Genomic DNA, 25095 nt, shown 5'->3' on the forward strand with positions numbered 1-25095 from the left:
TCATTCTGTTCATGTTGTATAATCAATAACTCACAATATCATCACAGAGTTGTATATTCATCATCATGATCATTTCTTAGAACATCTGTATCAATTCAGAAAAAGCAATAAAAAGAGAACAGAAAAAAATTCATACATACCATACCCCTTACCCCTCCCCTTCACTGATCACCGGCATTTCAATCTACTAAATTTATCTTAACATTTGTTCCCCCTATTATTTATTCATTTTTAATCCATATATTTTACTTGTCCATTGATAAGGTAGATAAAAGGAGCATCAGACACAAGGCTCTCACAACCACACAGTCACACTGCGACAGCCATATCATCATACAATTATCTTCAAGAAACATGGCCACTAGAGCACAGCTCCACATTTTCAGGCAGTTCCCTCCAGCCTCTACATTACACCTTAACTAAACAGGTGATATCTACTTAATGCATAAGAGTAACCTCCAGGGTAACCTCTCAACTCTGTTTGGAATCTCTCAGCCATTGACATTTTATTTTGTCTCATTTCACTCTTCCCCCTTTTGGTCAAGGTTTTCTCAGTTCCTGGATGCTGAGTCCCAGCTCATTCTAGGATTTCTGTTCCATGTTGCCAGGAAGGTCCACACCCCTGGGAGTCATGCTCTAGGTCTAGTCCCTCCCTAGAGAGAGGGAGGGCAGTGAGTTTGCTTGTTCTGTTGCCTGAGAGAGAGAGGCCACATCTGAGCAACAAAAAACGTTCTCTTGGGGGTGACTCTTAGGCCCAATTTTAAGTAGGTTTAGCCTATCCTTTGCAGGATTAAGTTTCATATGAACAAACCCAAAGATTGGAGGCTTGGCCTATTGCTTTGACTGTCCCCACTGCCTGGGAGAATATCAAGAATTCTTCACTTGGGGAAGTTGAATTTTCCCCCTTTCTCACCATTCCCCCTAGAGGACTCTGCAAATACTTCCCTATTTACTGTTCAAATCCTCTGGGATTTATCTGAGCATCACTTTGGACAAACCTACAAAATCTCATGCCCTCCGCAAGGTTCTAAGTATTATGGTGTTCAATTAAGCTGTCCACATAAGTTATATTAGGAAATCTAGCATTGGTTTTGTTTAACAAATTAGAATTTTTCAGTTCTTGTTTTCTTATTTCTTGCTCTGTCTGTATGGTGTTCTATTTATTTATTTTTTCCTTAGGAGGGTCTACTTAGATATTATAGACCCCAGTCAGAGTTTCCCAGACCAGACTGGCCTCCTCTCAGGAGGAAAGAGTCACCTGTGTCAGTTTTCTCTGAGGGTGAGACCCAGAAGATTAAAAGGTCTTCCTGTGAAGTCTCTGGACTCTGTTTTTCCTATCCTGCCCATTATGTGGTGCTTGTCTGCCTGTGGGTCTCACCAGCATAAGATGATGCGGTACCTTTAACTTCAGCAGACTCTCCCTGCTGGGGCCGTGGTGGAGACAGAGGAGAGGGTGTACGCTGGCTTTAATCCTTTCAGTGTTACAGTCCCTCGGGCCTGAATTCCTTGAGGGAGGGATTCCACCTGAGCTGGGCCCCACCCCTCCTCTCCTGGGGAAGGCACAGCCTCCAGGGAATTACTTCCTTTCATCTGACCAGCCTCTTTGCCTCTCAGACAAGCATAATTCTGCCCCTGCCTAGAGTAGTAGAAGCTTGAGAAACCTTGCAGTTATATCCAAAGAGCAGTCAAGCCATAGAAACACAGTGCAGAAAAGAAAAAACGAGAAGAAAAAAAATCCTTTTCAGAGCAAAACCCCCTTCCTCGGGTTTGCCAATTAAGAGCCTAAGTTGGTACGTTGCTCTTTATATCTCCAGTTCATATGTGCTCCCTCCTTTCCTTCAGAGCCCAGACTCTTCCAAGTATTTTGTGCTGTCTGATCCAAAAGCCTCTTCTTTTTTTCTCTGTCAGACCTACCCCCTCTACACTGGGGCAAAAACTAGTAACTTTAGCTTTTATTTAAGGTGTAGTTGAACTTGTTTCTATCTACATGATGTCTGCACGTTTCATCAGTGTTGTTTCATAAAAAGAGCTTCATTCTCTTTCATGACTCAATAATATTCCATGCATGTGCATAGCACATTTTGCTCATTCAGTCATCTGTTGATGGACACATGGTTGCTTGTATCTTTTACCAGTTGTGAATATTACCTCTGTGAAGATCAGTGTGCAAAGATATCTGTTCAAGTCCCTGCTTTCAATTCTTTGGGGTATATACCTAGAAGTGGGATTGCCAGGACATATGTTAATGTTATACTTAACTTTCTGAGGAACTGCCAAACTGTTTTCCAAGTTGCATCAATTTATATTTTTAATAGTCAAAATTTGTTAATTAATTCCACAATTGGCGTTTGGTTGGGCTCAGCCCCTGTTGCTGGTAAAGTCCCTTTCCTTTCCCCTCTGGGAAATGGCCTGTGGTATTGGGGTGTGGGGGGCACCGGCCACCGCAGCTTGGGGAGCTCACCGGTTCTGGGTAGGCTCACAGCTGGTCCAACTGGTCCAGACTGGAGTATGCTGTGTGTCCAATCACTGACGTGGCCCCAGCAATTGTTCTGTCCTGTTCCTGACTATTTACTTGCTGCTCTGAAGGACGAACTAAATCCCACACCTTGCTAAGCTGCCATCTTGAGCCACTTTAGATTTGCTTTTTAACCTTGGAAGAATCGAATGATTTGGACAGCAGAAAACAATGAAAGGAATGGTGAATTATAGGCAGTCATGTGATCTTTATTTTCGGGAGATACTGTAGTGTCTTTCTAGCTACAATAATAGTAGCTATCATTTGAATGCCTGTTTTGCATACTATACCATATACATTATTTAATTTCCAGATAACCTTGTTTCCCAATGCCTGACAGAATTCCGGAGACATAGCAAGACTTCAGTAAATGGCGGTTAAGCAAATGAATGAAAGGAGTATGTTTAGCTTCCCTGCTGCTGAAACAAATACCATACAATGGGTTGGTTTAAACAATGGTAATCTATTGGCTTCTGGATTTGAGGCTAGGAAAGTCCAAAAGTGACACATCAGCAGGGAGATGCTTCTTCTTGAAGGTTATGGGGCTCTGGGGGCTGGCTGCTGGCAAGCCATGGTCCATGGATTTTCTGTCACATGGCGACATCTTTTCCTTTCTCTTTGGGGTTCCACTGACTCCAGTAAGCTGCATTAAAGCCCAACTTGATTCAATTGGGCCATACCTTAACTGAAGTAACATCTTGAAGAGATTTTGGTTACAATTGAGTCCACTCCCAACAGAATGTGGACCGAACCCAAGAACATGCCCAAAGTGGGATACACAATTCTATCTCCAATGTAATGTATGATCCTTATTTATTTATGAGGAAACCGAGGCTCAGAGAAGTCAAATGACCTGTATTTGGCTACATAGCTTAATAAACAATAGGACAAGGATTTGAATAAAAGTTGTCTTATTTTAAAGCAGAGATAATCCTTTTCTTGGTAGTGCGTAGATTAACAAAATATTCTGGCTAAAGTTTGAGTACAACACCTGGCACAAAGAGAGTGCTTAAAAAAAGTATTTGAACAAAACATCACTCATAGGTAAAACTGATATGGGATGAGTGAGGAATAATAATGGAAGCAGTAACACAACTGTTTTTAGATTTTCTAAAGTTTAAGAAAATGTGTTTAGAGTTGATGGAACTTCAAATGATCCATGGAAAGCAAATATTTGATGTGATATTTGCTTTTATGCACAGCCATGGCAAGTGTTACATAGTTGTTTTGTCTAATGATTTTAATCCCAGGCATAAAAGAGACAAGTAAATTGCTTTTTTGGATTAGTCCCCATTTTACATATTTAACATGGTTTAAGAATATTTCATATTTTGATGTTCCAAATAACATCAAATAATATTCCCAATTCATATAATACCTTAATAGTCCTTCAAGGTATTAAATTGACTCATAAGCTTTTTAGAATCAACCTAAGTTTTTACAGTATTTCTCTATGAAAATTACAGTATTTCTCTATGAAAAAAGATTATGCAGCCTTAAAAAAATGAGATAATTTTATATGTATTGATATGGGAAGATGTTTATCATGTATTCTTTTTTTTATTTAGAGAAAAGTCCTATTTATTCTGAAAAGAAAAGAAAAATCCCATACATCTCCTTTATATCCCTCTTTTATTGACACTTAGCCTTAGCATAGTGCCTTTGCTACAATTATATCATGTGTTTTTAAGTGAAAGATAATTGCAGAAAAAGTTGTATAATGAAATTCCTGTTTTTACAAGGAGAAAAACTACATATATGTTCTTGTATAGAAAAAGGTATGAAAAGGTATATACTAAACTGTCCAGAGAGGTTTTTACTGGAAGATGAGTATGGTTAGGAAGTTTGAAAGTAAGCTTATGCTTTTTTGCTCTGTATATATCTGTATTTATTTTGATTTGTTTTTTAACTTTTTTGATATGAGCATGATTATCTCCATTTCTTCCATTTAAAACCCAACAGAGAGGGATGGGAGAAAAAATATGAAACTATTAAACTTTACCAACAGGGAATCCCCTTATACTGTGTTAAACCTTAGGGACACCCAAATCAATAGCCAGGCCCTTGATCTTGAGGCTTACTGTTGTCAAGCTTATGTAGTATGCTGGTTTGAAAGGATGTGTGTCCCCTAGAAAAGCCATGTTTTAATCAAAATCCCATTTCACAAAGATAGAATAATCCCTATTCAATACTGTATGTTTGAAACTGTAATCAGATCATCTCCCCGAAGATGTGATTTAATCAAGAGTGGTTGTTAAGCTGGATTAGGTGACAACATGTCTCCATCCATTTGGGTGGGTCTTGATTAGTTTCTGAAGTCCTATAAAAGAGGAAACGTTTTGGAGAATGGAGATTCAGAGAGAGCAGAGAATGCTGCAGCACCACGAAGCAGAGAGTCCATGAGCCAGCGACCTTTGGAGATGAAGAAGGAAAACACCTCCCAGGAGCTTCATGAAACCGGAAGCCAGGAGAGAAAGCTAGCAGATGATGCCGTGTTCACCATGTGCCCTTCCAGCTGAGAGAAAACCCTGACTGTGTTTGCCATGTGCCTTCTCATTTGACAGAGAAACCCTCAACTTCATCGGTCTTCTTGAATCAAGGTATTTTTTCCTGAATGCCTGTGATTGGACATTTCTGTAGACTTATTTAATTGGGACATTATCTCGGCCTTAGAACTGTAAACTAGCAACTTATTAAATTCCGTTTTAAAAAGCCATTCTGTTTCTGGTATATCGCATTCTGGCAGCTAGCAAACTAGAACATGTAGGAAGCAGAGAAGCTTTAGCCTACCTGTAGGTATGCCTAAGAGTTACCCCTGGAGGACCTCTGTTGTTGCTCAGATGTGGCCTCATTCTCTCTCACCCCAACTCTGCAAGTGAAACCATTGCCCTTCCCCCATGTGGGATATGACATCCAGGGGTGAAAGTCTCCCTGGTGTCCTGGGAGATGACTCTCAGGGATGAGTCTGGCCCTGGCACCGTGGGATCAACAATTCCATCCTGACCAAAGGGGGAAAAGTAGTGTAACTAATAAAGTAACAGCGGCCGAGAGAGTTCAAATAGAGTCAAGAGGCTACTCTGGAGGTTGCTGTTACATAAGCTTCAGTTAGACATTGCTACCTATCATACCTATCATTAGGTTTGTTTACCTAACCTCAACCAAAACCATTCCAGCCAATCCTAAAGAATCTCTAGGGCAATATATAAGATTCTACAAAAGTTCCATGCACTAGAGTAACTTTCCAGAAACCTACAACCTTCAGATGGGTCCTCAACCAGATAAATCCCGAAACCCAGAGGGGCCAACCTCTCCAGAATATCAGATAATTCCATCCCCCTAGCCCATATTATTGACAGCCTCTTCCAACATAAAAAAGTTAGAATAGCCATAGCCCAAATACCCCTAAAGAGAAGGATAGAAAGATCAAAGGTGATGGTGGAGTTACACAGAGAAGATAGGATTTAACAAGCAAATATGATTGCTGAATCATTAAATTGATGTCTCTTTTAGTTTCCAGTATTTTAGAGCAGCTAGAAGTAAAAACCTAAAATGATGAAATTGTAACCCTTGCCAAACTCTGAAATCTGTTCTAAAACTAATTGTGGTGCTGTGCTTTGAAATGTATTGCTTTTTTGTATATGTGTTATTTTTTACAAAAAAGTCTATTGTGATAATAAAAAAAGTATTTAATTCTTCTAGCCCCCAATGTTCTGGAGCAGCTAGAAGGAAAAGGGTGAGATGATAGTATGGAAGCCCATGACAAACTCTGAGATCTGTCCTGTAACTACTTGTGGAAAAATGCTTTGAAACCTATTGCTTTTTTCTTTCCTTGCTTTGTATAGATGCTGTATTATACAATGAAAAAAACTAAAACAACAACAACAACAGAACAATAGAGATTATATCAAGATAGTGGCTTAAGCATAGCTACATAATTTCCCCTTACACCAACTGTTTAAATAAAAATTTCTGATAGGAGAAATAACTGAATAGATATACTTATGATCCAATTAATGAGCAGGATGATTGAACCTAATGATTCTACCAGAATTCAGGGCAAAGGGGAAAAAAAAAACATGGAAAGTATGAGAAAATAATTAAGAAACACATAAGATATATCTGGAAGTTTTAACATTTATTCAACAAGACTTTCAGAAAGGTAAAAGAGATAATGGAGGAAAAGACATAAGTACACAACACAAAAAAGAGGAAAAAAGCACAGAACTGAAGAAAAGTATGTGTAAGGTGTGTGGAGAAGGATTAAAAAGGAAAAAAAAAGATACGCTCACACACATTGTGAAATTTAATAGATAAATCTGAAAAAAAAAAGTTATTTTAAGCTCTCAGCTTGAAGAAGCATGCTACTTAGCTATACATGACTGGAATAGTGCTTGGAATTACCAAGATTCTCAGGTCACTTAATTTCTGGTCTAGGATTCCCTCAACCGCAAGCCAGCCTTGGAACTTTATTGCTCTAAAACTTAGCATAGACTCCCTTCCTAAATCGAGCCATGGTTTGTTAGATATCGGGTACGTGTATTGGTCCATATTGATTGGATTTTAAAGTAAACTGTCTTTCGATAACAAAGATTAAGATGGGGAAAAACAGATTATTTCTGGTTCATGACATGAGTCTGGTTCTAATCAGGAGAGGAAAACTAAACAGTAATTTGGAGACAGAAAGCTTAATATAAAGACGTATAAATAATAACATGACTGGAATAAATGAGGGATTGGCTAATAATAAAGAGAACTATATAGAATGTAGGAATAGCAGATATAATATAATATAATATAATATAATATAATATAATATAATATAATATAATATAATATAATATAATATAATATAATATAATATAATATAATATAATATAATATAATATAATATAATATAATATAATATAATATAATATAATATAATATAATATAATGGCTACTACTATTAGTGCTAAGATACAGCGCCTAAGGAAAAGCCCTGCACCCTTCCTCCCCTGCCTCCAAGCTGAGATCTAGATATTTCTGGAGAGGGATGGCCTTGGCTCTCTGATGGCAAAGAAGTCACTGTAGGTCCATGCTGGCAGACCTTGCTAGAAATCCACCTTCAGGAACTTGTTAGAAGTCTAACACCTAGGGCGCTGGTGAAGCTGTTCATGGGGAGATGTCTCATAAGAAGCACTCTTCTCCAAAAATTAGGTGGGTGGGGGCTGTTGAGAGAAACTGCTGGCACTTAGTGCTATCGGTTGCCGTACATGGGAAGCAAAGGGTGCTATGCTGCAGGAGCGTGAAGTTGGAGACGCCACCTGGGGTTTGGAGCTTGGTGCCTGAGAAGCTGCAGGCGCTGCAGGAGCCTGCCGAGGGTACACTGGGACTAGTATGCAAAGCCTTTCCTTCTGCAATGTCTCTCCAATGTCTTCTACTAACAAAGCTTAACATTGTGCCAACTGGCAAGGAAAAGTATCTACAGACCACTTTCACAGAGAAGGAAAAAAAGGGTCAATTCAGACCTGAGAAGCAAGGAAAAAAAAAAGATAACTGGCACAATTAGTATGAACTACATGTCAGGATTTCACTTTATTCCATCTTGAACTTCTTATATTCAAGTTTTGTGAAGGATTACCCAGATGTTTTCAAAAGGTGAATATTTAGATAGTATTAACATTAAACTCATTTTTTTTGCAATCATAACTTTTATGTGGATACCATTTTGTAGAGTACCAAATAGTAAATATTATGTTCATAATTATTACTAGAAACACCTTTATGACCATAAATGAGCACAAGGTTTTCTTCTATCATTTTTTTTTTTAATTCTAAAGTTTCTTTCTCCTTAACTCATTAGCTTCCCAGAAAGTTACTGGATATACTGAATTATTAAGAGTTTTAGGTGTCCAAATAAAAATTCTAGTCTTTTTTCATGTGTTCTCCTAACAGTATTTCACTTTTGCTCCATGGTGAGACTGGGTCCTAGAGAGGCATGAGGGGCACTTACCTACCTTATGGAAATAGCTCCCCAGGTCTCCTCCATCTGGTGTTCCTATTTAGAAATACATGTTAATGCTTGCATGGTCTTCCTGTAGATACAACTGAACTGATGTTGAATGTCCTGTTTTCCTTTCCCTCCTTTCTTTCCCAGCTAGAATCTTTATTCATCAATTAACTTCCATCTCTACTGATTCCTTTCCCTTAGCAAGTATGGATGTTGAAAGCTGTTTTATATTAGAAAGACACAAACAAGAATGAAAGCAAAATCTTCCCCGGACTCTTTTTCTTCTCTCTTGTCTTTAAACAACAAGCCTCCAAAGAATGGGCTTCATTTGATTTCTCCATTCGCTCTCTCCTAATTCAGCCTCGACATACTGCAGTCTTGTTTTTGCCACCATTTCGCGTACATTGCTCCCTCTAAGATCATCCATGATTTCCCAAAGTCAAATCCAACAAGGACTTTTCTGTCTTAAACTTACCTGATCCTCTTTGCTACATTTGGACTTGTTAACCACCTCTCCTTCACACAGCTATCCCTTCCCTAGTTTTTTTTTTTTGCTTGAGCAGTCCCCGGGAATCAAACCCTGCTTGCTGGGCCACCGTGGCCCACCCCCTTCCCTAGTTTTTAAAATCCCTCTGCTGGCTCATTCTCAGGTCCTCATATTATTTGCTCCACACTTAGATGTTGGTGTTCCCTGGGGATCCTTTTTTGACCCCGTATCCTGTTTGTTGACATTCACTTTTGCTTCGATCAGCATGTTTTCATTCATAAAGGCCTATCTCTCAACAGGTGTTCATTGATACAGAGTTTTTCCTGATTTTTACTATTTTTAATTTGGCTGTAGAATATTCTTGGAGAATTTGCACTTTCTAATCTGAGGGTTTTTAAATTCCAGAGTTGGCTTATTGGATATTTATTGTTATCTTTTGTCTACTACATGTACTTTTAGGGCAGTTTACTCTAGTAGTGGAATTGAGTGGATCTAGACACACCCAGAGCTAGTCATTAATCATTGTCCCCTACATTGTGGGGAAACCCATTCTCTCTACTGTTGTCACACATATAAGTCCAATATTAATTCATTGGCTTGGCAGACATTTTTGTGCATTACAATTTCCAAGAACTCTGCCGGGCACTGATGATATAATTCATTTACTACCTTCCAGACCCTCTCTTTTTCAGTTATATAGCAACAAAAGACTATAAATTAACTTATAAAAGATTCAAAGGTTTTCCATGGTCTTTCGAGGGCTGGACATTTGCCTTTGATAGAGCCCATTAGGAGAAGTCAGTCCTACGATGAGCCAGGCTGGCTGAGAACACACTTTGGGTGGAAATGATACAAAGTCTGAGTCTTTCTTAGGTTGACCGGGCGCACAGCTTGGCAAGCAGAGCACAAGCTGGATTTCAGCTTCCATTTTCCCCATGGCAGAACACTTGATTTACAATAAGGCTTCAGCTTACAGCCTGGCCACCATTATTCATCTTTAGGACCCCTAAGATCTAGCCACGCTGGATGAACACCCCATTCTTTTATGTGCATTGTGTTTCCATTGTCTGACATGTCCTTTCCTCCATTCCCATGCTGATGTGACACAAAAATGTAAGCCACCTTCTTCCCCAGATCCTGTACTGATTAGTTAGATAAAGCTAGTTTTCCTCTTCCCCAGAGTAATCCTTTTTGTATTTTTTTAATTGTAAATAGCATCCTTCTCAAAGTTTGGCAAGTGTCTTATCTAGGAAATTGAAGCATCTCAAGGGCAGAGATGCTTTCATATTCCCTTTTGTATTTTCTTCTGTGAATCTTGAATGACACAATAGAGGTTTGTAAAATTACTAACTGAATGAATATGATCGAATTTAATCACAGGAAATGAGTTAATATTGGTAAAATGCTTAACACAGTGCCTTGCAGAGTAAGTGCTATACAGGTGTCTGATAAATAAAATGAAAGGTTGATAGGCTGTGGATTTGGATTTAGGAGGACTATTGTTATTATAACATGATAATTGCGTCTATAATTTATTAACAGATTCAGAGACACTTTCTTCTTTTAACACTAGGCTTTTAGTAATGTGGAACCATGGATGGAAACACTGCTTTCCTTTTATATTATGTTCTGTTTTCTAATTACATATCATTTCTCTCATAGTGATAGTTAAATCTCATTAGATTTAATGATTCATTCATTTTCTGCTATAATAGTTTTATCAGTGACTCCTTGTGTTATAATCTCATTATTTCACAAAATTATATCCTGCTTGTAAAAAATAGTATCTGTTACTGTGATTTCATCTTCTTCAATGCCCTTTTTTTTCCTTAAAAAAAAATATGGAACGCTTCACAAATTTGCGTGTCATCCTTGTGCAGGGGCCATGCTAATCTTCTCTGTATCGCTCCAATTTTAGTATATGTGCTGCCGGAGCGAGCACTTCAATGCCCTTTTAATGTCAATGTCATAGTCCTCCTTGTGACTAGATTAAATTTTTTCTCTTCATTTCGTTTATTTCTGCTCAATGTTGCTTATATTTTATAGCTTTTTTCACTGCATGCTGCTGTTCTATTTAAAGACTTTAACTCTGAAACACTGGTTTCATTTTTACAACAATGTTTCCTTCAATAAAACAAAACATTCAGTGAAGAAATCCAAATTATGAATGTTTCTTTTCTTCAATGTACAATACACATGTAACGAAATATTGAATCTTCATTCTTTCAATTCTAATAATATAATTCTTAATAGGATTAAATTTTTTACCTCCTGATTGCAATATAGTTTATACAAGGAAGATATATATGTTCAATTGAGTATATGTCAAGAACATAGAACATTACAGATTTTCACCAACATTACACATAAAATATTACAGCCACCACAGGTGGCTGAAAAATGAATTTCAAACAGATAAATAAAAATGAAGGATAGGATGTTGGCATAATCTGCAACTTGTCTGTAGATGGAACAATGTCATTTGAGACAATTTTGCCCTATTGGATTAATGCCAAAAAGTTCCAAAGCCAAGGGATAAATTGTGTTTCTGAATGGTTCCTTCCTTCCCCAAGACTTGGTAGCTTTTCTTTCACTTTTCTAATATAGAAATGCCACCAGCCTCAACAATGAGCATTATTGCCACTCATTATGGCAACAATTTTTAAATGTTTTTAAATTTTTTAAAAATGTTTTTGAATGTTAACAATAAATTGATTCTCTCTCTCTTTTTTTATATTCTGATTTTAAGACCAGATCCTTTCTTATTTAGGACTAAGCACTTTCTCACATGATTTGTATATATTTGAAATAAATGTGCCAAGTCTTCTGCTTTGTATAATATTGCTCACTGACAGAAAAAATGGCCAAAAGAAAATAAATTCATTTCCTATTATTATTTATATTCTTGAGCCACAAACCAATTTTAAGCCTGAAAGAACTGTACATCCTTAAGACATCTGTGGTTCTTTTAGAATAGCAATTATTTTTTTAAACAATTGCTTTAATTATAGGAAAATGCAACTTTTTTTAATTTTGAAGAAAAATGCATATCTCCTTTACCCATCAACATGGTCAAACATGAATATTTTTCAGTATTAAATTAAAAGTTTTCTAATTTTATAAAATCTCAGCCAAAAAATCCTTTTCTGGAATAGATAATGTTTAGAATTATAAAAATTAAAGCATAAGTTAGACTAATTTGTTCTTTTAACTGTCATGGGAGTCCTCTACAATCCGAGGACTCCCCTAAAATCCAAGGACACCTCACGAGAGCCCAAATACAAACAGAAAACATTTAAATATGTTTAGAAGAAACTTCCCTGTATCTTAAACTTTATTCTTAGCAGATCCCCCAATAAGAGCTATAGAATTTAAAGAACAGAAGATGCTTCTCTGGATGATTTTAAGAATCTTAAAGAGGAGGAAGAAGGAGAAGAGGGAGTCGAGGAAGAAGACAAGGAGGAGGAGGAGGAAAGAAGGAAAGAAAAGAAAGGAAATGAAACAACAACAACAAAAAGAGGTGACTGAAGTACTTTTGGAGAAGAGGGTCCACAGAGCCGGCTAGTATGCAGCGTGTGACTTGAGCTGTAGAAACCTTAACATACTGGCCCAGGCAGCAGCCAATCAGGAGCTGAGAACCACACTTCCATGCTGATGATTGGCTGATGGCCTGGAGGCTCAGCTGAGCCAGCCGCCTGCGAGGAAATGCTCTGCTGAGAAAATAGCAAAACAACTTTCTGGCTTTCTGTTGTTTACTGCATATTCTCCAAATGATTGTAGTGATTCATCCTTTCGGAAAGCTTGTTTTGAAAACAAAAGAGGCACAGTTGTTCACAACAAAAGTGGTATTCAACAGCCAAAGGAGCCGAGTATAATGGCACTCTTATTTTTTAAAAATAAACTTTCGTCTCCTGATTTCTTCTAACCAAATATGTTTAAAACTTCCCAGTTGATTCATAAAAGTTGGATTTAAATTATAAATTGGACCGGGCTTAGTCTCTCTGTCAAACATGTTTGCTTTACTAATCTGTCAGCTTTGTGGAATAAGCGCGAATGGAACGTAATTCATAAAATGTGGAATAAAATCCCTAAAATCTAACTTCAAAAAACTGTATTAAATGCTTCACAATTAAAGGAATTATGCCATTCTCAAACAGAAGACTATTTTAGGCATTTTTTTTCCTATAGTCATATACATCTGAAAGCTAGAGCTACATTTACCAATTTTTACTACTGTTCTCACAAAATCTACTGTCATTAAGTCATAGAGATTTTTTAAAATGACAAGGTGGGGGACAAAGAAAGAAACAAGGAAGAAAGATGGAGTGGAAAATAATGACTGCATCCTTGCTATATTTTGACCTTCCCCTGCTTAGCAATATTTATTGTTTTGTTTGTCTGTCTGTCTGTTCTTGAGGAAAACAATTCAAATAGAGTAGTGGCAACATTTCACCTAAAAGTTTTTAAATTTAGTTTTACAAACATTCTTTCTCCCAGACCATCCTTCTGGAAATGAGAATAACTCCCATAATGCAGATTAAGCAGAAGTATTTTGCAGTCTCTCCCATGACCATTCCTTGGCTAGCTAACAGACCAGCCATTCAGAAGCAATTTTCTTCAGGCTGAAATTATGTGCTGACCGTAGCAGATCACTGCCCATAATAACCCTTCCCCCACCCAACGCTAAATACAATCTGTCTCCTACTCACTGTAATAACGTGCAAATGACTGTAATTTTGCAGACAAGAAAAAGCCCAAAGTGAAACGTGTCTAAACAGAGGTCGATTTGAAAAATCAGGGCTATTACCTAAATCTGTAAAATACATATTGTAATAAAACCAGCAACAGCAATCTCCAATAAGTAGTTTTCTGTTCTTTTTTTTTTTAATGTAGCTTGTGTTTTGATCTTCTTTAAACACCCGATCTCCTCTGGCATACATGAAAAATCCTTTTTCTGAAATGAAATGGTTTCATTACATGCAAGCAAATCGCCATTCTTTGCTAAGCGATTCACAGACCTTGCTCAACCGGGGTTCAGATGTAGCAGCACAGGCTCACCCCAACCCAGCCCACCCCGCCCCATCCCACGTGAGCGTAGGCCAAGTAGAGGTAAGATTTCAGACACTGACCTACATTGGCGTTCCCTCAATGTGATAGTATACCAACGTTTTCCTATCAAAGAATGTGCTGTTTTGCCGTATTTTGTTAGGATCTATGGCATGGCAGGGCACACAAAGGACAAAGCTTGGCTGCTTTTTTTCTTTCTGATTAATTTTAAAGGGTAGAATTGGAAGAAGGAATGGGGGAATACATAAACATACGGGAAGTGCTCCTCCTCTAATTTCATTTTCTTTACTAGTAAAATTCGTGGTAGTCTTAAATCAGACCATGTAAAATTTGCTTTATATCATTTCAACTTAAGTTAAACTGTGTTATCAAGCTCTGTCAAGACAATTTGTACTCTCCTTTCCTTTCATGTAGGATCCCTCAAACTCCAAGGAGTTGAAATTGAAGGTGGTTAATATGTAACCATCTGAAAGGCTGTCATAGTGTCCCACCACCCAATGTGTGTGATTATTCAGATTCATGAATATATATATATCACAAATGTAGACACGCTCTCCATGACAGGGTGAGCATCCCCATCTTTTTCCCCTCACCCTCCTCTCCTCTTGCCCTGAGAAGGGCCTGAAAGTTTTCAGGGAACCTGGACTCTCTCCTCCGTAGGCTTGTTTCTTGGAGCTGCTTCTTGGAGCTTTCTCTTGGGAGCAGGGAAATTTCAGGATAATGGAAAATGTCAAATGTTTGGCCAAGAACACTGCTTATCTCTTTCTAGGGACAGTTACCTAGAGATAGCTATTGTTAAAAGTCCTCTCCAGAAACCTGAATAGGATTTAGTACGCAGATGTGAAAAGGCAGAGAGTTCACTGGGAGACCTTAAGCTGGGTAGGAAGCCGGGACTTTGCCTGTAGGTATAGAGTGAAGACCTTCTGGGGTTTGTGAGGGTGTTTCATAAATCACCAACTCTGCATTCCTTAGAAAACAGGGCAGGTGACCTGGCCTCTACCTTGAGGCAGGCCTGTTCATAAACAACCCCAGACAGATAATAATCTTTCCTCACAATCTTCGTGGGTAGCTAGTAAGTTTCTCATTATGTCTAAATTAAGTTCCTTTCCCTATAAATCAAGTCTATTTCCAGGTAAGTTGCATTGTTTATAACTTTGTTGTCTTTTTTTTTTCCTTTAAATCTCCAGATTTGAACTGCCAATGTTGGCATAACTTTAGAAAAACGAGGTGCAGGTAGAGACTCTCTTCCCTATAAACAGAAACCCAAGAAATAATTTTTGATCCTTAATAAATATATTCCAAATCAGAGGATATAGGCAGAAAAGGAAGATCACAGTGCTGCCCTGTCTTACTGCCTCAAGTTCCATTGCCTAAGCTGAGCTCTGTTGCCCTTAAAAAAGGAGGAAGCTTGTCATGTCCGGACCTTCTGATCTGTTTGTAAGAGATGTGGTACTTGCAGGGGCAGGCTTGATCCTGGGGCCCTGGGAAGGGATGGTTGTCACTGGAGGTAGGATGAGAGGTTAACTGGTAACTGGCTCAGTTTACACTAACTTCCTGCTCCCCCCACACCTCCATTCCTCCCAGACTAATTTCCAGACATCTCTCCTCTACCACAACTGTGAGGAGACAGGCACTGAAATGGAAAAGTACAAAGTGTACACAATTATAGAATAATGGCTTGGTATTATCAGGTATATATACACGTAGATGTTAGCATGGAGACAAGTGTTTTTCCCTGTTACCTAGATAGGAGATTAAGGTCAAGATTTCTTCTCTTGAAGTGCGGTAGAATTTCCCAGTTTTGTGATGGGAGTAGATATGATTTTCAAAAACTGACAGCTAATTATTTTAGTTCAGTCGTCAATTAGGTGATAGCCCTCAGATGTCTCCTGTTGGCCCCATTGTCAAACAAAACAAAACAAACACCAGCAAAACCGGCATAACAACACAGGCTTATTCAAAGTGTCTGAGAAGAATTTGGGAGGCAGGAGCTGGCTCGGGGTGGGGTGTAAATAGAGTGTGGGGACGTTGAAATGGAGGGAAAGGCTTTAATTTATCAAAATGGTTTTGGTTAAATGTGTGGTTGATTTGGGGATAAGCTTTCATTTCTGGCCAGTGGGTCCATAGAAAGGTTCAAATTTGGGGATTAGGTGTTGAAGTTGGGGTTAGAGCTGATTATTTCTGTATTAGGAAGCCGAAACTTTGGTTTTAGTTATACTAAATCACCCTGTGATTTGCTTTTGCGTCTCCAGCTTCATCAGATCTTATTTTCTGTATCCTTTGAAGTTCTGTTATTTTAAGAGCTGACCATTGATTTTTCCAAACTGATAGAACATATGGGGCAGCTGGAGGTTTCCCAAGGCTGCCATGTAGAAGACACCCCAGAGACATCGGAAGTGCCCAAGAGTGACCTGGTTCTTGGTGGAATCACTTTTCTAAAAGAATAAGAGTTAAAAATAGACCATGTGGTGCTGTGTTGTTATCGATGGGACATACACAAATTGTAAAATCTGTAGGCTCAAAAATATAAAACAAGCCTCAAAGCTAAAATGGAAGATAAGTGGATTTCAGAGATCTAATTCGCCTCTTTATTTGTTAATGTACAGTCCTGATTTAAATACAAATTGATTTACAGAGACCTGAGCACTACTATAGATTGCATTCCTCTCGTTTATATGCCTCAGTAAAGGGTGGAAACTGCTCTTTATTACTATCTGCAGCATCAAATCTATCTAGTTCATGTAGGGTTGTGAAACAACTAATTGGCATTTTTTTTTATGGACTAAATATATTGAAAGCTCAAACATGAGTCAATAGCCATTACTTAAAACGTGTGACATAAATATTTTTATTGATCCACAGTCATCACTTAATATTTACGTCACAAGCTATCTTCTTCAATCCCGAATCCACTTTATATGTCCATTTGACTCAGTTAAGACACATTCTTAGATTGCAATTTTGTTATGTGGAAATCACAATCCCAGTAATACTGGATCCTTAAAATTTGGGATGATAATGCTTTGATTGAATTCAGTGAACACATTTCCATATTGTAGTTTCTAAAAATAATACAGAAAACCACAATGAAAAATTAAAGAGAAAAGTGCTCTAAAGGTTTACTATATAGAAATACATTTGCTTAAATATAGCCACTGTTATAACACCAGACTAAACTTATTTCATATTAATCTCTTATTCTTGACCACAGTACGTCATTTAGTTTGTTGGTGGCACTTGTCCTACTATAAATGCAATAAAATGTTAAATATTTCTGTATTCTTGGTGGACTGCAAGATGAAGCATTACGAGGACTTACACCCGGGAAGACAGGGTTAATGATTTGGGGGAAGAGAAAGTCTGACAATCCAAGTCAGTTTAAAATGGGGAATGGGACTCCTACAGGGGTTCATCTTTCTGGTATATTTCTCTCGCAAAATCGATTTTTTTTTTGTTTTTAAAGGAGGCTGGCCTGAGGTGTTAATATGGTTGGTCGGGACCTTATTTTTCATTTTGTGGGTGCCGCGTTAAGGCCAGGTGGAAAAGATTTGGTACTAATTCCAGGAAGACCCGTTCACGTGGTGGTCGCCGGCGCTCACACTCGGAGCGCTTGTGCACCCGGAGGCTGGAAACAAAAGGGTTACTTGTTTCCCCACCACTGCCTTTCCCCTCAGATCGATTTTTCTTATTTAATAAGCGAGTGAAAAGAGAGACACGGGGAAGAAAAAAAAAAAAAGAAAAAAATACAAGAAGGGCAAAGCGGTGGGGGAGGGTCGAAAGGCAGAAGCTGTAATCCAGAAAGCCAGCCCTGGTTGCTGGCGCAGCCGAGCCTCTGCACCCGGGGAGGGAAGCAGCGCAGAGCGCTCGCAGCCTTTCCGCGCAGCCAGCCTCCCTTTCCTCCTCGCTACGCGCTGGTGGCTCATTTGGCTTCCCTCTGCCACCGAGCGATCACATACATTATTTCCCCCCAGATAACACAATCAAACTTGTATTTACCGACATCCTCTCCTCGCAGCCTGTTTGAGATTTGTTTTAATAAATAAGTGTTTTATGTGAATGATGTAGTAATTGAAACAGGCGCGCCATTTTTTTTCCCTTACTGCAGGAGGTTCCCCAACCCCAATCTGCTTGGAAAATAAAACGCTTTGTCTCCACAACCACCCCCCACCGCACCCCCACCAGCTCGCAGTGTGTGTTTTATACGTGTGTGTATCTCAACCCCCTACAGTAGCCAAGAGAAAGCAGCTGGCCAATCAGGAAGCCCAGTTTCATAAAAGCTGCTCTCTGATTGGCCCGATGCGAAAGGGCATTGGGAACAAAGAAAAGTCCCTTTCAGGTATAGAGGCTGAGAGCTCCTTCTGCTCCACTCCCCCGTGCATGTGTTATGTTTGAGTCCTGATTTCAGTGTTGCAGAACAAGCTTGTTGTGTGTGTGCACCAGGGGATCTTTGTTTTCTATTTTTTTTGTTTTGTTTTTATTTTTGCTTTTATAAAAAAATACACAGGACGGTCTGTGACATTTGATGGCCCATCTTCTTTCATAATACATTTGTTGAAGAGATTATAATTTCCAAAATAAAGCGGCTGCAACCAAACACATTCAATGCAGTTAGAAGGAAAAGGTCAACTCGATCCAATACAGACCGTAAGTACGGTTGCGTGGTGTGTCTCTATATAGCACTTAGCCGGGACTTCATGCAGGGGAATGTGCGAGTTTTATGCATTGAAATGAGGAACTAGTTACAGGGTTTGGCTTTTGCGTTTAGAACAACAGCCCAAGAAGGGTGAATTTTACTCAGTGGAGGGTGAAGCATTTGTAACTTCTTCACACAAATCAAGCTTGACTGGGCACTCGGGGTAACTTGAGTAAATTACCTTTTGGGCTTTAACCCAAAGGAGAATAATATGTGACACAGTTACATATCGTGGTCTGCGGTGTCCATTCTCTACGTCGCCTCAGTCCCCAACCTCTCCTGCCCTGGCAGGGCAGACCCCCCTTCCAGACCCAGCCAGAGAAATGGGGGCAGGGGCAGAGGCAGGACAAGCCGATTTCTGTTTCCTCTTTCATCCTACTGCCCAATAATTTAATATTAAATAAGGGAATGGTCACCCATTACGTGTAATGGTTAGAATTACCATCTTCCACCTTCTTAAAAAAAGCAACCAGGAAAACACCACTGGGGGGGGGGGGAGGAGAAGAAAGCCCCACCCAAACCCAGACAAACCCACAAAAGTAACAATGGTGTGTTTATTACAGAACCTGGCTTGGGAGAACTAGCAAAATGTTTCTCTTTGTTTAATATGTGAGAGGTCCTTAAAAATCCGAGCGTCTCGGCAGCGTCCTCTCCCTGCCCCCAGGCGTCCCTGTCCCTAGCGCCTGGGGAAAGCCGACAAATTGGAGATAAGTTGAGGAAAGGTTTATAAGGTGTTTCTTTAAAACATCTGCTTTGCTCTTGTGTTCATTACATGTCACTCCTTCCTAACTCCCGAGATCTCGATCTCCGAGAAATGTTTCACATTCATAACTTGTAGCTGTGCCCACTGCAGGGGAGGGGAGGCGGCGGCGCGGGGGGGGGGGGGGAAGGTGCGGGGGGAGGGGGAGACCTTCAGCTTTTTTTTTTTTAAAGACCAGATCAGTATTTTCTTGATACGCTTGTCACCATTTTTGTTCTCACGACAACCAATTGAGCCCTTGATCCTCACGTGATGTGAAAGGCTTGCACTGTAACAAAATCGCTCCTTTTAGATGGTTGGTTGTTGCTAAGTCGCCCATCCCCCCCCTCCCAGCCCCGACATTTCCAGCAAAAGCGACTCTCCACTTCCAATCCATCAACAATTCATTACAGCTTTTAGCTTCCAAACGCCAGCTAATTAAAAATACTAAGCCAAGCTCCGAGGCCATCTGACCAAACACAGGAGGGGGTGGACGAGCGAAGGAGGAGGAGAGGAAAATAAATAAAAGGGAGACGCGCCGTTTGCTACGGGCTAAAGGCGGGGGAAAAAACTGTCCCGAAAAAGGTCGCCTTAAAAAAATTTCTCTTTTTTTACTCTAATTATCGAATTACCACATGACTGATTGTCTTGAGCGACAGCGGCTCCCCCCTAACCCCCCCTCCCCCGCCGGGACTATACTAGGAACTGGGTTCCCTTTTCTTAAAACAACATAAAACAGGAAAACATCACATCCTTTAGGCTGAGAAGACTCAACCGATTTTACCACGCCGCGGCTGCCCCCGCCCCGAGCGAATGCTGTTGGCCCTGGTCTCTCCGCTCCCCCCACACCTTTTTCTCCTGCCCGGCTCCTCTTCCCACCCTTTCTTCCTTCTCCGCCTCCCCCTTCTCTTCCCCCCTCCTTGTCTCTTAAGTTAGTTCAAGAAATCAAATCTGTCAGGACGGGCGGAAAAATGCCACTTCCCGGCTAACAGGCGGAATCCAGCCCAGATTTTCAGTCCTTTCTTCTTCTTCTTTCTTCCCTTTCACTAATTTATCCCGATGTTAGCACATTCTGTCTCGTTACTAGCGGACGCCTGTAGGGTTGCTACATGGGATCGTTTCTTACTGGTCCTGGTGACTCTGAAGTCGGCAGCTGAAGGCGGATGAGAAGTTGGGAAAACTTTTTTCTCTAAGCTCTCTAGCTCTGGCTCTCTCGCTCTCTCTCTCTTTTTAAACTATTACTCTCGATGCTTGTTAAGAGGGAAAGATACCCTTGGTGCTTCTGTTGTGAATGTGAAACATTATCTTCCAGCTGTACAGTGACACATTTTTTTAAGGAGAAAAGGACTCCTGATCCGTTTGCCAAAAGAGGGGGTGGGGAGGTGGAATAATGTTATCGAGTGATTATTCTGGCTGAGATGTGTTATTTGGTTTCTTCCTTCTTGATCATTTGGTGTTTAAGTAAAATGAGGCACAGGCTTGTTTGCCGAGTGGAGTGGGAAAGGCATTTTGATTTGCTGGCCTAATTAAAAAATGATAAAGGATTAAAGGTAAGCAATGTCTGTGTGTGTCTCTCTCTCTCTGTGTGTGTATGTATATTTAATTTTTTTTTTTGTGGCAATCAACTGTTAAAAAGGGGCTGATCCCTTTAAAAACCGTTTTAACTGATCTTTGTCAAACACACACTCGTTTGCGGTCATTGAGGCCACCTTGGCGCAGATCACTTAAAGTGTATGTCTTAATCAGTTTCCCGTACAGTCAGTAGCACCATATTTAACAGACTGAGCAACGCTATGATCTAGGAATATGGTAGAACTGTGTAGATGTATTTTTTTTCCTCAAAAAAGCAGATATTTAACCTTTTTACTTAACACTGCCTTTTCCATAGAGAAATGCTCTTAAAAGACGTGTGTATGTGCATTTCAAACAATTGTATAAACTATTGGGGAAGAAAGGATAGGAGGGAGGGATGTATATGGGAGGGGATTGTTTGGCTGTTTTTCTGTTCCTTACTGGGAACAAAACCAGATTGCCCAGACAAGTTGTCAGAAGAAGTAATAAAATCAGAAATAGGGAAAATTTAGGCAGCTTTATTCTGAAACTAGCCTCAGAACTTCCAGTGTCTGGTCTTTTAAATGGTAAGATCTAGGAAATGTTTGGGGATGTTTAAAGCCACGTTCCTCCTTCTTGGTTAAGTCTTCAGGCTGTGTTTCTGGGGCTGAGATATCACATGTGCTAGACAGGAATTCTAAGCCACCCCCTTTTTAAAACCAAAAACCTTCCTGGATTTGAATCAAATTCTTAAGATATTTTAGTGCTTTTTTTTCAAAGTGATTTATCTGTGTTGTGGATAAAGGGATTTTCTTTTTACCTACTGTAAGTTGCTTACTGTCATGGGTATGTTTTTCAGTTTTGATTATTGCCCTTTAAAACTGATATTGGACTGTGGAGACAATACATGAGCCACCTTACTCTCCATCCTTCCCTGTACCCTTTCCTGACTCCCCAATATTAATCGTTTTATATTCTGGTAACACCCAGACAAGAAATATTCGACTTTTCCCCCCTTCACAGGAAAAGGTGGACCTGGACTGAAGGGTGTAAAATCCCTGGACACATTCCTGGGGCAGGAAAAAGAAGAGGAAGATTAGAAGATTTTTTTTTTTCCTTTAAGAGAAAGCCCAGCGGAGCTAAACGAATGTCCCCTCATCTCCAAAGGAAAGTTCATCGGATTTTTATTCTAGAGAGCTCATCTTCAGGATGTCAGTGAACATTTCTACTGCAGGAAAAGGTGTGGATCCAAATACGGTTGATACTTATGACAGTGGCGATGATTGGGAAATCGGGGTTGGAAATTTAATAATTGATTTGGACGCTGATTTGGAGAAAGACAGACAGAAATTTGAGATGAATAATTCCACCAGCAGCAGCAGCAGCAGCAACCCTAAGGATTGTGGAGGTCTGGCTTCCAATGGGGCCGGGGCTGCCGCAGCCTTAGCTGATGGCCTAAAATTCGCTTCTGTTCAGCCCTCCGCTCCCCAGGGGAATTCGCACAAAGAGACCAGCAAATCAAAAGTGAAAAGGAGTAAAACTTCTAAGGATGCTAATAAATCTCTGCCTTCTGCTGCCTTGTATGGGATTCCCGAGATCAGCAGCACTGGCAAGAGGCAGGAAGTCCAAGGGCGCCCTGGAGAGGCAACTGGCATGAATTCAGCGCTGGGTCAAAGCGTGAGCGGCGGCGGCGGCGGCGGCAACCCCAGCAGCGCTAGTACCAGCACCAGCACCTCGGCCGCCGCGGCGGGGGCCGCCTCCTGTGGGAAAAGCAAAGAGGAGAAGCCAGGTAAAAGCCAGAGCAGCCGCGGCGCCAAGCGGGATAAAGATGCGGGCAAATCCAGGAAGGACAAGCACGACCTGCTCCAGGGCCACCAGAATGGCAGTGGCGGCCAGGCCCCCTCCGGCGGGCACCTCTATGGCTTTGGGGCCAAGAGTAACGGAGGTGGCGCGAGCCCCTTCCACTGCGGGGGCGCTGGGAGTGGCGGCGTCGCCGCTGCAGGGGAAGTTAGCAAAAGTGCCCCGGATTCAGGGCTCATGGGAAACTCTATGTTGGTAAAGAAGGAAGAGGAGGAGGAGGAGAGCCACAGGCGCATCAAGAAACTGAAAACTGAGAAGGTAGGATAAAGTCGCCTTCCTAGATCTCCTACTTTCCTCTTTGTGTGCATTTGTGTGGGTGTGTGTCGGGGGTGTGCCTTTGTTGTGCCTTACACGTCTTATTCGTGTTTCTGTTTCTCTGTGAAATTTGTATTCAATGCATCCTTTACATGAAAACTTGGCATGGGGGGAGTTTACTTGGGTGCAGTGTTTGACTCTTGCTGCTGCTGCTGCTGCTGTTTGGGGTGCTAGGGTTTGGGTCCCCAGGTGGCCTGGGGAGGGCCTGAGTGCTCTTAGGGGAAGCCCTTTTTGCCCTATAGATGGGCCCCTGGCCAGTGAGGAGATGCCCTGTGCTTTTAATAGAAAACCAGTTCATGCACCCATTGGACTCTTGTCCTGGTTTCTCTCCTAAGGGTAGCTGCCCTTCTGTTTCCCTTGACACATCCTAGTATTTCTGGTGATGTGTCCTTAGGTGTAGGGTTCACATTCACATTCCTTCCCTGGAGAGGTGTGTCAAAGATTCTATTTGCACTGCACCCTCAACCTTTTCTTTTCCCCCCTGCTGTTTCTCCAATATAGTTCTGTCAAATGATATCCTTGCATGGGTTCCTGTTATTGGTCCTGAACCAAATCACAAGCTTGGTGTCCTTGGGTCATTGATTTCATAATTGTGCATAAAGATTGGAATGATTCTGGTGGCTGCTAGGACTCTGACCTTGGTCCCACACTGACTTATTAGCTGGAAATTTAAGAATGTTATCACTCTTAGGATCACCCTGAGGCTGGATTCTTGGATTTCTAGCTTTATGGGGAGCTGAAAGGTTGGTAAGAAAAACGGAATAGATTTGGTGGATTGGTGTTCCTGAAATGTGAAAACATAGCCAAAGGGGATGTGGCCAGTAATAATGAATTCTGTGTTACATTCACCAATGTGAAAAATTTTTAGGCATTTTGGTCCCTTCCTCCCATCTCGGTCATTCACTTAAAATCTGTAGGTAGACACTGCTTTAGAAAAACTGCCCCCAGAGTTGTGCAGCTCAGGGATGGAGGCCTGTCTGTGTCTCACTGGTCTAGCCATGTGCATTGGGTAATGTCTGGGAACAGAATGTGCTCTGTCCACCAGGCAGGCTGGGAAAGAGCTGGGGGTGTGAGTGATGTTTCCATAAAATTAACCTTTGGATTAATTCTACAAGTTGTGTCTTGCAGAAGCAATATGTTTATCCTGATGTGGTTTGTGGCATGGTTGTTTGGAAATATTTTTAAATACTTTTGTTTTTGGCTACTTCTGAGCAAAATTCTCAGTAGATCAGAATTGTAAGTGGTGGTAAAATGTATTTGGGTAATTTCTGTGAAATGTTATTCATTGCTTTCTAATATTTAAGCTTTTGTATTTTTATGCTTTTGCATGTTCAGGTTTTAACTTGGAGTAATAGGAATATAGTTTTGATTTTGTGAACTTAGAAGTTTATGAAGGTAATAGTAAGATGTAGATCATGCAAAATGGGCAAAAAGCCCTTGAACACTTATTTATATCTCCTTGGTCTGACATATTTTACAATTATGAATTTGAGTAAATTTTTCAAAGTCCCACCCAGGCTTCGATTCTTATGTTTAAATGCGTAGTTTTGCATAATTTCTGTTAAAAGGCGTTCTGAAATCTTCTTATTAATTTAGTACAGTAGGGCATTTACTTTTGTTGCCAATAGTCTTCAAATTGCAGTTCTAATCTGCTTTAACTATCTAGATGAATTGCCCTAATCCAGCACTCACAATGGCTGTGGTTAAGGAGTCAGAGCCATTTGATTGGATTCACTGGCTGCCTGGAATGTGGGAGGTACTGCCCTTTTGCATTCCCTTTAGCCTTTTAATCTTCCAGCCAAATGTTCACATTCAACAATTTTGTTTAGCTGGCAATCGGAACATTTCAGTATCTCAAAGGCTGCTGTCATGGCAACCG

At 40.3% G+C, this 25095-nt stretch overlaps 1 protein-coding gene and 1 non-coding gene across 6 annotated transcripts in view; one reads left to right on the plus strand and one right to left on the minus strand.

Moving 5' to 3' along the window:
- Positions 1 to 10826: 10826 nt before the first annotated feature.
- On the minus strand, positions 10827 to 10933 carry LOC143665861 (U6 spliceosomal RNA). Its single transcript, XR_013167256.1, has one exon. It is a non-coding gene; the product is annotated as a U6 spliceosomal RNA (small nuclear RNA).
- Positions 10934 to 18402: 7469 nt separating this feature from the next.
- Positions 18403 to 25095, plus strand: part of ZNF608 (zinc finger protein 608) — a 113107-nt gene continuing 106414 nt past the window's right edge. Inside the window, exons 1-2 of one of the 5 annotated variants that reach the window (XM_077138782.1) lie at positions 18403 to 18702; positions 22065 to 23159. In XM_077138782.1, the coding sequence (XP_076994897.1) occupies positions 22251 to 23159 (909 nt within the window). In that variant the 5' untranslated portion in view covers positions 18403 to 18702; positions 22065 to 22250. Of the gene's footprint in view, positions 18703 to 19858; positions 21041 to 21492; positions 21629 to 22064; positions 23160 to 25095 lie in introns of those variants that run through there. The other 4 variants (XM_077138784.1, XM_077138781.1, XM_077138783.1 and 1 more) reach the window with 4 other exon arrangements.

Source organism: Tamandua tetradactyla, chromosome 21 (genome assembly GCF_023851605.1).
Source record: "Tamandua tetradactyla isolate mTamTet1 chromosome 21, mTamTet1.pri, whole genome shotgun sequence".
Taxonomy (NCBI): Eukaryota; Metazoa; Chordata; class Mammalia; order Pilosa; family Myrmecophagidae; genus Tamandua; species Tamandua tetradactyla.